The 16,213-nt window shown below is 38.3% G+C and overlaps 1 protein-coding gene across 1 annotated transcript in view; it reads left to right on the forward strand.

Annotated features, from left to right (window-relative positions):
- The window catches only part of plekhh3 (pleckstrin homology, MyTH4 and FERM domain containing H3), a 45,623-nt gene that overhangs the window by 9,079 nt on the left and 20,331 nt on the right, over positions 1-16,213 (forward strand). The window contains exons 2-3 of the mRNA XM_048196158.1: positions 5,463-5,518; positions 16,043-16,131. Of these exons, the coding sequence (XP_048052115.1) occupies positions 5,463-5,518; positions 16,043-16,131 (145 nt within the window). The remainder of the gene's footprint in view (positions 1-5,462; positions 5,519-16,042; positions 16,132-16,213) is intronic.

The following is a 16,213-nucleotide window of genomic DNA, read 5'->3' on the forward strand; positions in this document are numbered from 1 at the left end:
GCCCCGAAACATGATGCTACAGAGCGGCACAGACTTAGACACAAGCTCACGCACATACATAGAAGTGCGTGTCTGTGAAAGAGGTCAAGGTGAGGGGGGGGGTTAGAGTTACAGCTGATGTGGGGAGTCAGAATGAGTCAGTTTACAGCCGGGATTGATTTTGATAAACCTCACCAAGTCAGTGGACCAAAGGGCAGAATCAAAGCCAACGCATACCAGCCGTTTACGGGAACCCGCAGACAAGCCGAGCGTGGCACCGCAGCCCGGGCCTGCCAGTGGGTGGGCGGTTGACAGGGGTCAGATGGTCATCTCAGTGGGTAGAAATACATGGTTGTATAAATGAGTCTCCTTGTAATTTTCCTGGAAATCAACTTTAACTAGAATCCGCTCATAAACAGTATTTATTGCAAATTGCGGGCTGCTCTCTGCCTGTATGGCGAAACACTGCTGTTATTGACTACAGCGCCATTCACAAGAAAATTGCTGGCAAAACGGTAGGAGCAAGCTAATCCTTCAGGACACTTTTTGACACGTTTATTTGTAGCCATCACCTCCCAGAAGGTATCGAATGCTTCACTCTGTGTGTGTTTTAGGTTAATAGTGTTGACAGAGGCAACATAATTCAAAGTAGGAAATATTTCCCTCTATGTCTTTTTTTTTTTTTCTCTTCGTCCCCTCCTCTCGTATACCATTAAAGGGATAGTTCACCCAAAAATGAAAATTCTGTCATTTATTCACCCTCATGCCTATGGAACACAAAAAATATATTGAAAAAAAGATTTTTTTCAATAGAGTGAAAGTCAAAGGGGTTCAATTTTTAAAAATTTCTTCGAAAATATCTTCTCCGTGTTCCACAGAAGAAAGAAAGCCATACAATTTTGGAACAACATGAAAATGATGTGTAAATAACGACAAAATTTTCATTTTTGGGTTAATATTCAGGTTTATATGTATGTCAAGTAGCACAGAGAGGAAACTAAAGCTGACATCAGATCCGTCCACAGGGAAGGACAGTGTGTATTTACTGTCCACTGGGTGTGAAGGGCTGGCTGCGGGACAGAGTTGGTCCAGAGGGGCTGGGTGTGGCAGAACTTGGTTGGTATTGCGTGTAGACGGATTGAGCACAAAAGTTCTCTGTTTCTTTGTCAGTTCTGTGAACGGCCCTCGTTTTGAATGTTATGATCTGCCTGCAGCAGTTGAGTGTGTGTGCGTTTGAATCCACTGCCAATTTCTACAGAAGAGGTGCTGTTACCAAGTGCACTTGTTCATAGAGGGATGCATGTGTGTGATTGTGTGTGTGTGTGTGTGTGTGTGTGTTTATGACCTAGTGACTAAATTACTGAAGAATGTTAGCCAAATCAGAAAAGCTCAAAAGCTGAAAGGTTTGTAAAGAAACTAACAATGTTACATTTTTAATGTAATGTTACACTAACATATCTTAGTGTCGATGAAACGGAAGTAGTGACAGATATTTTCTTTCTTATTCTGGTACATCTGAATGAAATGGTAGGGAAAAAAGGTATGAGAAGAAAATTTAAATAATAATAATAATAATTTTAAAAAATAAGATTCTATCCGGTTGTTGATTAGAGGGCAGCAGACCTAAATGTGAGCTTGTAGTCGATTGGTAAGAAAGAGTTTAAATTGACTTAAAGGTGCTACAGAAGATCTTTTCGTCGAGAATCCAAAGACCGTTTGTGAGTTTTTGAAATGAGCGCATGCGTAAGAACAACCCCCCTCCTTCACAGCTCATTTCGAGGGAACGCCTCCCAAAACTTGTGCACAAGTATTGGAACACGAGTGTTTACCACCGGCATTCGCTGTGTCGTGTTAGTGGATTCATTATGTCGGACTCACCGCAGGTAACTCATAATCTGCAGTTGTGACTCCTGTCTCCTGACAAAAACATTGCATGCAGCGCCTGTGGAGTGTGGAAAGTTACTGGAGCGCGCGCTCGTTTCTCACTAGGAACGTCACGGCAGTGATTGACAAGCCAGAGGGCCAATTGGCTGATGTTTTTAAGGCCCTACCTCGTGCACAGATGATGTATATTAATATAATTCCTTTCAGTGCACCTAATAAATAGTCTTTTATCAGTTAGTAAAGACAGTTTCAAGTAATATTGTAAAAATGTATAAAACAAAACATCCTCTTTAGCACCTTTAATTTATTGGAGAAGTCTGGCATATGCCACCTTAGAGAAGTCTGTCATTTCACCATTACATAAGTTATAACCTTTTGATTAAGAGGTCGAAAATTAATTTTTTTTTTATCATTATTTTATTATGTTTCCTGGGGTGCAATTATAATGTTAATATGATTTTTACATCAAAGAATTGTCATAATTTAGAACTAAACGGCTATTTTCTACCCTGATTTTAGGCCTCTGATTTGAACGCTCTGTTTTAAGGGGCGTGTCTGCTGTGAGACTTCAGTGTAAACACCCACTGCTGTGATTGGCTGACATCTTACATGTGGAATCCTTTCGAATACATTTACTACATTTTTACTATTACAGCTGTCGAGATCATGAAAAGTGTTGATTATTGCATTATATTTAAATCTATTACTATCATATGGAAGGTTGCTGTGATGAGCATTGAGCAGATGAGTCTGTTGATCGTGTGAATGCAGTGATCTCGTCATTGCAATGTAATTTCTGCGCTCTCACGAAATGCTTTCACCATAACTAACTAACAATGCAAACACGATTGAAATACAGTAAGAGATTCACTGTGTAGTGTAAGAGCATCACTATAACGGGAGTTTTGGCAAATGTCCAGATACACTCGCGCTGCGTGATCGACCGCTTCAGCCATTATAAAGAGAGCGTTCTTTGATGTAAAAATACTAGGATTATTCATTATGAATTTAACCGTTTAACCGTCATTACCGGTTTATGCAAGGATGATGTTTTTCCGCAGCCAAAAACAGCACAACGTCTGCATGGCATTGCAATCTTGTTATTATAACAATTTATTTTATCGTAAACTCATAGGCCTACTTTTTAATTTCACTCGCTGCTCATTGACTGAACACCAGTGGGCGAGGACAACGATGCGATGATGTAAAAGTAGGCGTTGTTGTCTTGCAAATGATTTTGCCCCTGTGACGTCACATGCCACCTCTTTTCCAAACAAAGCTTTTTACAGCTTGATTATATAAATGCTTTTTTATTGATGATGAGGATGTTTTAAGGTTATGGAACTTGAATGATACAAAGACCTCTTTTATGCCAAAAGACCAAGGAAAATTTGATTTCTCTTGTGACCCCATTAAAAAGTGAAACATGCATGGATGAATCATTCACAATAAGATCAATAACACGCATTTCTTCAAATCGCTTATCTTTTGTAATGCATTTTATTTATGTCAGTTTATGTCAGGGTTCAGGAGTTGGTTAGAGAAATAATAGTAAATAGATTTTAACTTTTATACATTTTAAGGTGTTCAGGGTGTTTTTGGCGCATTGCAATACAGTTTCTAGGGGGCAATGAGTGTGTTTGTAGCACAATTCTGTGCAGTTACTTTGTGTGTGTGTTTTTAAGCATGTTTCCTATGCAGTTGCTAGGGTGTTCTGGGTTGTTTTTAGTGCATTGCGATATGGTTGCTAGGATGTTATAACTGTGTTTTTAGTGCATTGCTGTGCACTTACTGGAGTGTTTTGGGTAGTTTCAGCATGTGGCTTTGCAGTTGCTAGGGTGTTCTGACTCTTCTGACTGCGTTGTTACCAGGTGAAAGTTGTAAGTCCACAGGGAAATGAAATAGCACGTCTCCTTGAATAGCTGCATGATTTGACAAAATCAAAAAGTGCAAGACTAGTTTAGTATCCAAGGATTTGTTCAAATACCTAAGCTTAAGCGTGAGTAGTAATAGTGATGTTTGCCTTGTTTAGCTCAATTTAAGAACAATAGAGGTCAATGGGAAGTCCAAATTTAGACTGCTAGGTGATTGTGTGTGATAGTTTCAGAATGTTACACTATATAATGTAGCAAAGAGGAAGTTTGGTTAGTTTTGTACCCCTCAGCTTTATATCCCCAGCGCACTGGAGGTTTTCTCCAACCAAGGGAGACTTTTTGAGTCCAGGAAATTACCTCATGACTCACAGCACTAGACTAGGCATTTGTAGAGTTGTTTGACAAATTGCTATACAAATTACATGACTAAATACATCATTAATTCATAATTCTGAACTGATGAAACACCATACAACCAGCTGACTGCCAATACCACCAATTGCTACATTTTCTTTTGGTTAGCTGTGTTGAACCACATCAAAGGGTTTCCAGGTCATTCAGGTTGACTTTTCCTGGACCCCTGCTGGAGTCCAGAGCTCTTTTCTTGTTCCGTCTTCCCCTCTTTAATATGAGCTCTGAGATTGGGAAGGGGAAGCCAGACCTGAGGAATGCACTAAAGAATCCGGACATCCCCTTGAAGCCTATAGTCCCCCACGCTGTCAATCTCCTGCATAGGCGTCAACAGCCAAAACATCTCAGATAGCTAGTTTTTGAGTCCTCTATTCTTTTTAGCATATTGTGAATGGTTTGTGCAACTAGATTGGGCAACAATGGACATTTTGGTATAATACTAAACCACTCTTATTTTATTTTTTAATTTTTTTGTAAGACCAGCTGTTTCATTACCAACTTTTTTTTTTTTTTTACCTGGACTGTCAACAAAATGTAGTTTTAAAATGTTTATATTAATACTTCTATTACTTCAATTTAAATTTAAAGTGTATTATTAGCTTGTTAGTTGCTATTAAATTTTGCTGTGGTATTGTGAGTATTGCACAATTACACTGGTCACTGTAAAAAATATCCTGTTAAATTTTACAGTATAAAACAGCAGATGTGGTTGCTAGAAATTCACCTTAACATACTGTGACATTGTTTCAGGCATTACGGGATGGCATATCGAAGCTTTTCACAACTTAGAACTGTATATTTCATCAAGTAAGATAATGATAATATACTTGCCTAAATCTGCTTTTTTTAACATAAAAGGTACTGATCATAATACAGGTAGTAAAATATAAAGCCACATGATGAATCATAATTCATCGCAAGCGGCCTATTCATAGAAAATGGCCAATACTATTATATATATAGAGATGGTGCACAGGGTCAAACGAACAGAGACAAAACACCATTAGGTTAACACAGCACACTAAAATAAACATTAACTAAACAAACAGGAAATGGAACAAAACCCTCTCATGTACATCAATGATGACACAAATAAGAAGAAACTAACTTCGGTATCATGCCAACCCAAAACTGAAGTAGCAAATCAAACCGTATGATGTTTGTTGAAGATATCGAAACAGAGGAAGTGAAAGAAACCGAATGTTCTCCACGTACTGCACATCCTTTGAGAATATGTAGCAGAGTTTACTGGAAGGGAAGTGTGAGATCAATACCTGCCAGATACCCATGTGTTCTGTCCTTTCTCCTTTACAGGGGCAACTAGAGGTCACTCTGTCTCAGCCCACTCGCACAGCCAACGGCACACCCTGGTGAGTTCAGACATTAATGATGTTTAATAGGACGTGTGTGTGTGTGTGTGTGAGCGAGCGCGCATGTATGTCTGTCTTACATCTCCTTCACCAACCTGGACAGAGGGAGATGTGAATACAAATAGATTTGTCAGTCCGTACAGCACACACTCTTACAAAAACGTATTGTGGCGGTGCAGTGACTGGTATCAAATTGTAACACCATGGTATTTTGATATATGCAGCATACAGAAAGTAGCTCTTATTCTCCCCATGGCTGCATCTTATTTGATCAAAAATACAGTAAAACAGTATATTGTGAAATATTATTACAATTTCAAATAGGTATTGTTCTCTATTTGAATATTTTAAAGTGTAATTCATTCCTGTGATGCAAAGCTGAATTTTCAGCATCATTACTCCAGTCTTCAGTGTCACATGATCCCACAGAAATCATTCTGATATGCTGATTTGATGGTCAAGAAACATGTCTTATTATTATCAGTTGAAAATGACTGTTTAATATTGTTTGATGAATAGAAGGTTGAAAAGAACAGCATTTTTTCAGGTTATACAGCCGCTTGTAAGGTGGTATGTGGGCCAGCCTGACTGTGTCATAGTTTTGGGTGTGTCACAGCACAAAGAATCAAACACATACAGAAAACGTTTTACTGTACAATTAATCACTACAATTGAGCAGTTATTTTATTGTATTATCAAGATTGTGAAGCCTTGAATCTAGAGCAAGTGTGTGTGTGTGTGTGTGTGTGTGTGTGTTTAAGCAGGTTGAGATTTGCATGAAACCTTCAGCCAGACAGTGACTCAGTCTCTTTTATCGCGTTTAGAGGTCGCTCAGTCTCATCACGGATTAGACGCATACGTCCTGTCATCCTGAGTGCTTTCTGTCTCGCTCAGCTGGCTGGATGTGGAATGTCTTGGCAGTATTCTTGAGTAAACTGTATTATTTTTAGCAGAGGTCAGAAAGTCTCACTCCATCATACTGTCCTCAATCACCATATCTGAAAGAATGTATTGTCTTTGTATCTGTCTCTTGGTTTTTTTTCCTTTCTCTGCCTTTTTTTAATCTCAAACAAAAGATCATTTTGTTCATGTTTGGCTGTAGGTTTCAGGTCTTTCTCCACTTGGCCAGCTGTTCTGCACTGTCAGTCCATTTAATGGGTCAACCTGACAGGTCACAGCTTGGTGCTAATGTGTTTCCCACGTTTCAACAGCTGAGCGCCTGGACTTTCATGGTTTCTAATATGTTGGGTTTCCATGTTTTATGGGGACTTTCCATAGACATTATATTTTTTATACGGTACAAACGGTATATTTTATCCCCTAACCTTAAACCTACCCATCACAGAAAACTTTCTGCGTTTTTGTATTTTCAAAAAAAACTTAAAATATGATTTATAAGCTGTTTTCCTCCTGGGGACCAAAAATGTCCCCACATGGCCAAGGATTTTGGATATTGGCATCTTTGTGGGGACATTTTGTCCCTATAATGTAGGGAATACCTGAAACACAGACACACGCACACGCACGTTTACTTAGCTGTCTAAATGCTAGCATATCATAGACCTCTATTGTTGTTATGTAAAGCTAATTAAAATGACTAGAAACTAACCCAAATATATAATTACTAGGAAAGAAAGCAAACTTTTTTTTTCCAAATGAGGATTTTCCTGAATGTCCCCCATTTTCTCTACTTATAGGGACAATTTTGCCTTCAATCATGGCAGTATACACACACACACACATACTGTATATACATACACATGTGGTCAAGTGTGTGCAAGCCTTCCAGCAAGGGCATAGCTTATTTGGTCACTAAATAAGCAGCACTGCATTTTAATTGGATTAAAATCAATCATCTATTGACTACAGTTCAACACGGCACATAAGTGAACTTTAGTGAATATAGAGATTGTTGCACACTCTGAAGTGTACTGCAGAGAGAAGTATAAAATAAAAGTATAAACAAGGAGTGAAGAACCTACTTAGTTCTTTGTGTATTTGTAATGTCATGATAATGTCAGCTTTGACAGTGGGGAGTTATCACAGTTATCACAGTGATGAACCAATGATTTATTTAAACTTAGAGAGTGTGTACGTGTGAGTATAATGGGTAACTGGGTTATATTAGCTTTTATCATTATTGTGTTAACCATTGATTAATCAAGCTATTGATGTCTGTTACTGTAAGTCACATGGAGTTGGCAGTAAAAGTTTTACACACACACACGAAAGAAATCCCCTTGATTTGGTGGACGTTTATGGAGGGGTTTATAAAATATGTTTCCTTTCTTTCTACCTTTCCTCCATCCCTCCATTTGTTTTATCAGTTTCCTGTCAGTGTAGGCCACACAGATGGTTTAGGTTAGTGAGCCTAGGCCACAGAGAGCGTCAAAGAGGGAGGGATATGCACACAGTGCTACGTTGCCTTCATATTAACCGTTTTGCCTGGCAGTATTACCAACCCCAGAGTTTCCAGTTCCATGACGCTATTCCACTGAAAACATACAAAACATCTGAGTTCACGTCTTCAACCACAAGGTAGTTTCATTCACCCCACCTCACACATAAAAAAACTCAATCCTTAAATCTGCAAATCAGTTTTCCCCTGTTTTTTGGCATTCAATAACATTTCTTATTTATTCATTTTTTTTATATATATATTATTCACATGCTGCACAACTACAGCATATCCTTTTAGGTCATATTTTTTGCCTTTTAATATGGTCGGATAGTTGAAACAGAAGTCATAGGAGAGGGAAACGGGATGGGGGAAAAAAAACACAAACTTGAAATCGCCTGAAGCATTGTTGCGCTGGCCTCAAAGCAATGTTTCTGACATAAAATTATTTACAAATATTAAATGTACGTTAATTGCAATTTATTTTTAGTCTTTATACAACTAAAAACTTTTTGTTACTGACCCTAAAATTTTAAAATAATAAATAATAATTTTAATTGTGCTTATAAAAGTACTTCAGTGACCCAAGTGGCCCCCAGGTCATTTGAGTTTGAGACCCCTAATGTGCAGGCTCAGTTTTTTTTTCTTTTTTTTTTTTCTTCTGCAGCTGGACTTTAGAGGTTTTTTGGAGGTGAATTTGCTGTCACTTCCATAAACAAGCACGATTTTCCTTTCCTCCCCTCATCAAAATCAGTGCTCAGGGTGTTTAATTTGACATCTTTCACCAAACAACAGTCACATTCTCAACAGCACTTTCCACTTTCCCTTCCAAATCATCTTCCTGTTCTCATCTCTTGCGCTCTCTCATTTCTTTAACCCAACTTATAATAAGTTGAATTGATGTCTATGTCTCTATCCCTCATCCATGTTTCAGTAAAGTCAACATACCACTTGATTGACAGTTCGTTTTGATATTTTGTCTAGGCCCCTTTATCTTATATTTCCATTTGTTTGCATTTCTCTCTTGCCTTTTCTCCCTCAAGGCTTCCATGTCTAGTTTTGGAGAAAGGCACACTCATTTTCCTCTCCTCTTTCTATTATTCCTGCCGTTTAATCCTGTGTGACAAATTGCTTCCTGTTCTGCTCTCCCTCTTACAGGAAGTCGAGTCGTAGGCCCCTCTTGGGGGCCACTGTTGTGGACTCTGGGAAAAGAGTGGGCCGTGGTGGGTAGGTTTGGGATGGGTTTGATTGGACAGCTGTGGAAACCTTGGAGACCCCCAGCCCCTCCAACACACAGACACACACATACACACCACCCTCACCCCCCTACAGATCCTCTACAGCAGTCCAAACCTGCGTTCCAGCTGTGACTATTGAATAAACCTCTACTTTACAGTTTCCAGACTTAAACTTCAAACGCCTCCAACATCTAACACATACTTACTCACACAATCACATAGCACAAATCTGCCTATGAATTTCAGTCTCCCACAGGAAAGAAAATGACAAATGAGACCTTTTAAATGTCTGTTAATTCTTCTACTCCACAAACAGAGAGCAAATTGAGATTTTTTTTTTTTTTTTTTAAATGATCAATCTCAGGAAGAGCTATTTTTATAAGTTGAGTTTATCAAATTGTGATAAACAGTTCTGAGGAAATTGGCACAGTATAAAATGGTAGTGGTATTTACTGAGAAATCCTTTGTGGCTCTTTTATTACATGTAATAAATGAATTACATTTTAGAATGCGACAAGTGCTTTGCCAAATTTCATCTGCAATCAGTGGTAAATACTTTACATTAAAGAGCCATAGGAGCCAATCATTTTGATAGGAAAATTTAAAGGGCTAGTTCATCCAAAAATGAAGTTTGTCCCAAAATTTACTCGCCCTCAAGCCATCCTAGGTGTATATGACTTTCTTCTTTCATCCTAACACAGTTGAAGTTATATTAAAAATGAGCCTGGTTCTTTCCAGCTTTGTAATGGGATTGAATTGTGCCCGAGTTTTTGAAGTATCAAAAAGCACATACCACATCCATTATAAATGTAATCCATACGTCTCCAGTGGGTTAATAAATGGCTTATGAAGTGAAGCGATGGGTTTTTGTAAGAGAAATATCCATATTTAAAACTTTATATACTATAATAACTGGCTTCCAGCAACTGCCGTATACGAGTCTAGTTCCGGTGGAAGAGTGACGTATAGATGAATGCAGAAGCGCAGAGGACAGAGCAAAACAAAACACCAGTCATGAATTAGAACTAAAGTTTTTAAAGGGAAATGTCTGAGGATTTCAATATCAGAGCAGAGGAGCTTGAGTTTGTTTTTCCCAGCCCTATTTGTTTGAACCACGAGAGCTGTCTACTCAAATTTATGCTACTCCTACATCCTACGTCAAGTTTTAATGTTGTTTATGTCTTTGTGGTGTTTTTAATGTTTTTTTTTTGCAAATTCATATGTCAACAATATTTTTTTCCCCTTAAAACTGCAGTGAAAAAAAAGACAGTCTCAAACCCGTGGTTTGAAATCACTAGTGTCTGTGACGTCACAAACTACCTTGTAACCAATCACGTCAACATGCCGGCGGGATTTAGCATATCATTAACAGCGAACTAGGAGTCTCGAGAGAAGCCAGGTGATCCTGATTTTTTTTTTTGGTGATATGAAAAATCTTGTAAATTTAGCAATATGGCAGATGTATGATGTATATTACGATTATGAAGAACTATAACCATTGTGCAGCGTTTACCTCAGTAAGTTGAGCGAGTTTATCTCTGAGATGGCGTGAGCTAGGCTAATTTGCATTGATCCGCGTATACTAAATGAGACAAGGGTGTAGAGTTATATTCAAGCTATTTTAAGGCATGAAGACATTTTTACACAGGAAAAAAAATCACGTTTAAATATGGCATTTTGGTGATTTAAAGATGAGTTTTAAGGGATAAAATTATTGACTACAGGGGGACTATAAATATTGATATTTTGTCTTACAAAAACCCATGGCTTCGCTTCCGAAGGCCTTTATTAACCCCCTGGAGCCGTATGGATTACTTTTATGATTGATGGATGTGCTTTTTTGGGCTTCAAAATCTCGGGTATTCCATTATAAAGCTTGGAAAAGCCAGAATATTTTTTTAATATAACTCTGATTGTGTTTGGCTGAAAGAAGAATGTCATATACACCTAGGATGGCTTGATGGTGAGTGAATTACCATTTTTTGGTGAACTAAAGATGCAATACGTAATATTTTCTGTTCGCTAGAGGTCGCTAGAGGCCTATTCAAAACAAAGGCGTAGCTTGATGATGCCAAGTTTGAGCGTGGAATCTTGGGACATGTGGTCTTCACCTCACAGCCGGTGGAAAAGAATTGGGATAGGACTCGGGGAAAAAAATCATATTCATGGATGCGATTATTAACGTTACCGTAGTATGAAGCAGAGCAGGACCGAGTGTTGTTGGAGCTGAACAAGGCCGCTGGAGCGATTGCGCAACACACGGCGCGAGCAGCAGAACTTTTATTATGCTACAGTCGCCGGCGCAGCTTCCGCTTTTCCGGTCATGAGTATGAGGTAACACAGCTCTGTTTATCATATTAGATACATTTGAGTGTGTTGAAAATGATGTTATAACGTTACTCTGAGCGTTCGCTCGGTGGCTGTTATGAGACGCTTGTTTGAGACACACTGCAGTAAGATAGATTGATTTTAGAATATCATATTAATAAATGCTGGATGGCTTGTGTTGATAAATGGCATGCAATTAATTTTAAAACGTATTGTATGGTGGAGAAAATTCTGTATTACTGTTACTAAAAATAAAGCTGCATCTGACTATGCTATGCTAGCTACTCACAAAATATCAGAAAATTAGATTTAAACAATAAGACTAAACGTGTTGAGCTATATAACAATAATTAGTTTTCTGTCTATAAATGTATCAAAACAGTTGTTCCCTTGTCTATTAAAACATGTAAATATTAAAGCGTCTTTGGTGTTTCCATGGTTTCTACAAAATAAAACCGGAAACCGAGGGTAACGCAGGTATGACGCAATTGACAGGCGACTCCTCACACGTCCCAGAGCCTTGGTTAAAATGGCAATTTTCTCACGATTTACAAATAGTTGCAAACATTTGGGATATTGCAAGTGAACAAAATATATAACACTGGCCTAGTGTTTTTTGGATATTTTACTGCAAAATATTACATATTGCACCTTTAAGATGTAAATTGTGTAGTCACATGACATGAGACAAAGTCTCAGCAATCAAAGAGCAGTGTCTAAACAATAAAATATTAATTTGGGCAAACATATCCACACAATCTGTAAACATACATGATGATCTCATCATGCTACATATTAATCGTTTAAAAATGATCACATCATCGTCATTTAAAACCATATTTTCAGTCAGAATGGCAGTGTCTCGTTCATTTCAGCATTCCTTTTTCTATAGAGGAAATAATACTTTCTTCTTCCTCATTTAACTGGCAGGATGGCCGAGACAGACTGCATAGGTTTGGCCTAGTGACATGCTGATGTCACTGTGCGCCACTCTTATCCTATATAATAGATCAAACAGTCATACCACGCCAAACCCCGTGCTTTATCAGTGCCTTCATGTGTAGGTGTGGCATTTCAAGTTCAGACACACAATAACTGCACAGACGCGTGTGTGTGTGCGTGTGTGTGTGCGCGCACTGCTACGCATATGTACATGTATACTTTGAGAGGTTTGAACGAGACGTGACCTGCTTTGTGTCGATCGGGAGCTAGTATTGTTAGGTAATCAACGACATGTAATTGTGTTGCGTGTTATCTGGCTCTGAGGGTCCAAGGTGCTCATATTGATCAAGAGTGGCTCATTCACTCAAAAGGGCACCACTGTTTAGACAGCCAAAGCCCAACTACTCTAACCCTTACTTCCTGCCTTTCTTGCTTTTTTTTTACTCACTAACTTTATTTTCCCAGAGAAAAGGGCAGATAACATGGTTTTGTGATCATGCCTGCACTTTAAACAATAAAGGTTCTTCAGCCACTTAGAAACCATTCTGTTATCAAGAGCCATTCTTCACTATAGAGATGTCTTGATACGTCTATCAATCTATTGATTGTTCCTTCGTCATATCTAATTATCTATCACTGCATCTGAAATCAAATACTTCCCTACTGAGGATGCCAAAAGAGTAGTATGTCCGAATACATAGTGTTCGAAAAACAGTAGGCGAAAAGTCCCCAGATGACCTACTACTTCCGCCGAGATTCTGAAGTGGCCATTCGATGGACACTTTACTGCCCCATTAGGCCATGGGAGGGGATTTATGAATGGAAGTGAAGCATCATCTGACAATGAAAGGTAGGTCACGTGACAGTATCAACATGGCGGATGTAGTATGTTCCGAAATTCATTCATACTATATCGAACATACTTTTTTAATACTTGTGAAGTAAACTCAAATTCAAATGTAGTACCTACTCTGTATGCGATCTTGGACGCTCCATCCATCCATCCATCCATCCATCCATCCATCCATCCATCTTGAAGAAAGTATTCAGAATAACCCTGAAATCACTTTTGCTTCATGCTGCATATGCATGCTGTTGGAATCAGGCCTTACATTATGAGTTCCTATTTTTTTAACTTTTTGCTGTTGAATATTACGGACTCCTGTACTGTCATGTTCTGTACAGAGGTAAGAGATAATCTGATGAGTCAGTGTTTCATATCTCTCTCTAACTTTTAAGTGAAATGAGGCGTGCACTGATCTGGATCAGTCATCGCCTGCTGCTCCGGTTTTTCAGTTTAGCACCAAAATATTTATCCTTTTAGGTCACCGTCACAGACTTCTCTGGACCCCATATTCATAAAAACTTTTTTAGTTTTACTGATAGTCTAGACAGTAAAACAGTTCCTGAGTCATAAAGCTCATCTCCACTTTTATACCCCATATCCATAAGATATCTTACTGCCCTCTAAAGTCTCTATATAGCAGAGCATGTTTATCCGTATCTGCGTGCTGGTCTCATTCCAGCAGCCTCCAGCAGAGATAGAGCTCGGCTCATTTTATCTGTGTGTGTATGTGTGTGTTAATGCTGTCTAGATTAGGATGAGGGTTATTCTCATGCCTGAGGGACAGAGAAGGTTTTTTGTTTTAAAACCGGATTGCTGATCTTGATTCTGCTCTGATCCATAAACCGGTTCTGGCAGGTTCTGACCGGTTGATTCCAGCTTTCACAGCTCTTGCGAATGGAGGCTTCCTCTTTTTGTGTTGCCTGCCTCTCTCTCTCACTCTCTCTCTCTCCCTCTTTCTCTCTCTTTCTCTCCCTCTTCCTGATGGATGTCTGTAAACTCTTGACTCTTGTCTAAGCTTCAACTTAAATTAGAGAGTGATGCAAATCCGCAGGGATCGACCACTGCATCTCCATTACACATATACACTTGTAAACAGTCCTGTAAATAAATGTACAGAACATCGATATGGTTCGAGAGATTCAAAGAACACAAAAATACTCCGATGCACAACTATTGTATCTGAGGTCAGTGAAGAGGCAGCATAATCTTAGGCCTGATTGGCAGGCTTCAAAATACAGCATCAGAAAGTCTGCAGCCATAATGTAGAACTGCTTTAACATAAAGCAAAAGTTCACTTAAAAACGATAAAAGATGTTGTCATTATTAAGCTGTGTGGCATATATATATATATATATATATATATATATATATATATATATATATATATATATATATATATATATATATATATATATATAATATTTTACCACCCTTGTACTATAGTATATACATGGTATTCCAAGGTATTACAAAGAATATTAAGGTATTATTATTGATGTGCCATATTGGCCATACTATTATAGCATGGTATAGCAGTACCATATTATTATATCATCATAATATTATGCTATTATTTAGCAGTACCATGTTTTCCGGTCTCTCAACTTGATTGACTTAACAAATGGCTAATTTGGGTGAGAAACTAGCAAGTCCAAATAATTTGTGTCAAATGAAGTTCTGACTTCAGATAACAAGGAGTTTCAGTCAGGAATGTCTTGTTTGATTAACCAACACACTGCCACATTCAATTCCTCCAATACAGCCCCACAGTTGTGTGTGTGTGTGTGTGTTATCGGAGTGATTATCTATCTGTCACTGTCTGCTTCAAGGTGCTTGTGCTCCCAGCATTCCTCAAATCATCTATTAGTTGTTAGCTACTGATGTCCTCTAACTAATCTTTTACCTGTTCATTACAAGTTGTTATTCTGCTCTTTTTGTCCAAGTGTACAGTAGACACTTGTGGCCTTGATTTTTATCCATGATGATGATGATGACAGTATGACTTGTTTCGGACAGGATCAAATCAGCAACATTCCATATATATATGGAACATTATATATATATATATATATATATATATATATATATATATATATATATATATATATATATATATATATATATATATATATATATATATATATATATATATATATATATATATATATATATATATATATATATATATATATATATATTATTATGTATATTATGTATGTATGTATGTATGAAAACAATTGTCCATGACCCAGTGATGAGGAGTGTTCCATTAAGATCCTTTATAGTATAGCATATTTATTGCAGCAGCCAATTTTTTTTTCTTTCTCCCAAGCCATGTGAATTTTAGTGACAACTATTTTCTTGCCCCTAGACCACTCTTGTTCTCCACGTCTCTTCCTAGTTCTCTCTTTGCGTGCGAGTGTCCTTGGCGTCTCTTAGTCACGTTTATTTTCGGTCTTTTCCCTGGCTGCCAGACCGATAAAGCCCTGCCTGGCCATGGTGGTGGAGGGTGGAGGGATGTGCGTGTGTGTGTTGGGTTTGTCCGTGAGATGTGAAATGTCTGCATATGCGAAGTGGTTTCATGCTATGTTGGGGTCCGTTTTAGCAGCAGAATTATGATGTTGACCCCAACTTTCCTCAAGGGATGGGTGTGCATATGTGTGTTTGTGTGTGTGTGTGTGTTTTGGGGGCCAGGGGAGGGGGTTTTACAGTACTTACTGGGTTACAGTAGGCACATTGCTGACGTCTGTGTTGTGTTCCATGTTGTTCAGTCTGTCAGGAGTTCCTGAGGAGAAGAGAAGTCTCATCATGCAGAAGAGCAAGATGACGATAGACGAAGACCCAGAGGTGCTCGTGAAGGGTGAGAAAGAAATTCATATGTCATTATTGCTTTAAGACCAGATGTATTGTTTGCATGCATTGGTGCATTTGTGGGTATAACA

Source organism: Megalobrama amblycephala, linkage group LG1 (assembly GCF_018812025.1).
Source record: "Megalobrama amblycephala isolate DHTTF-2021 linkage group LG1, ASM1881202v1, whole genome shotgun sequence".
Lineage (NCBI taxonomy): Eukaryota > Metazoa > Chordata > Actinopteri > Cypriniformes > Xenocyprididae > Megalobrama > Megalobrama amblycephala.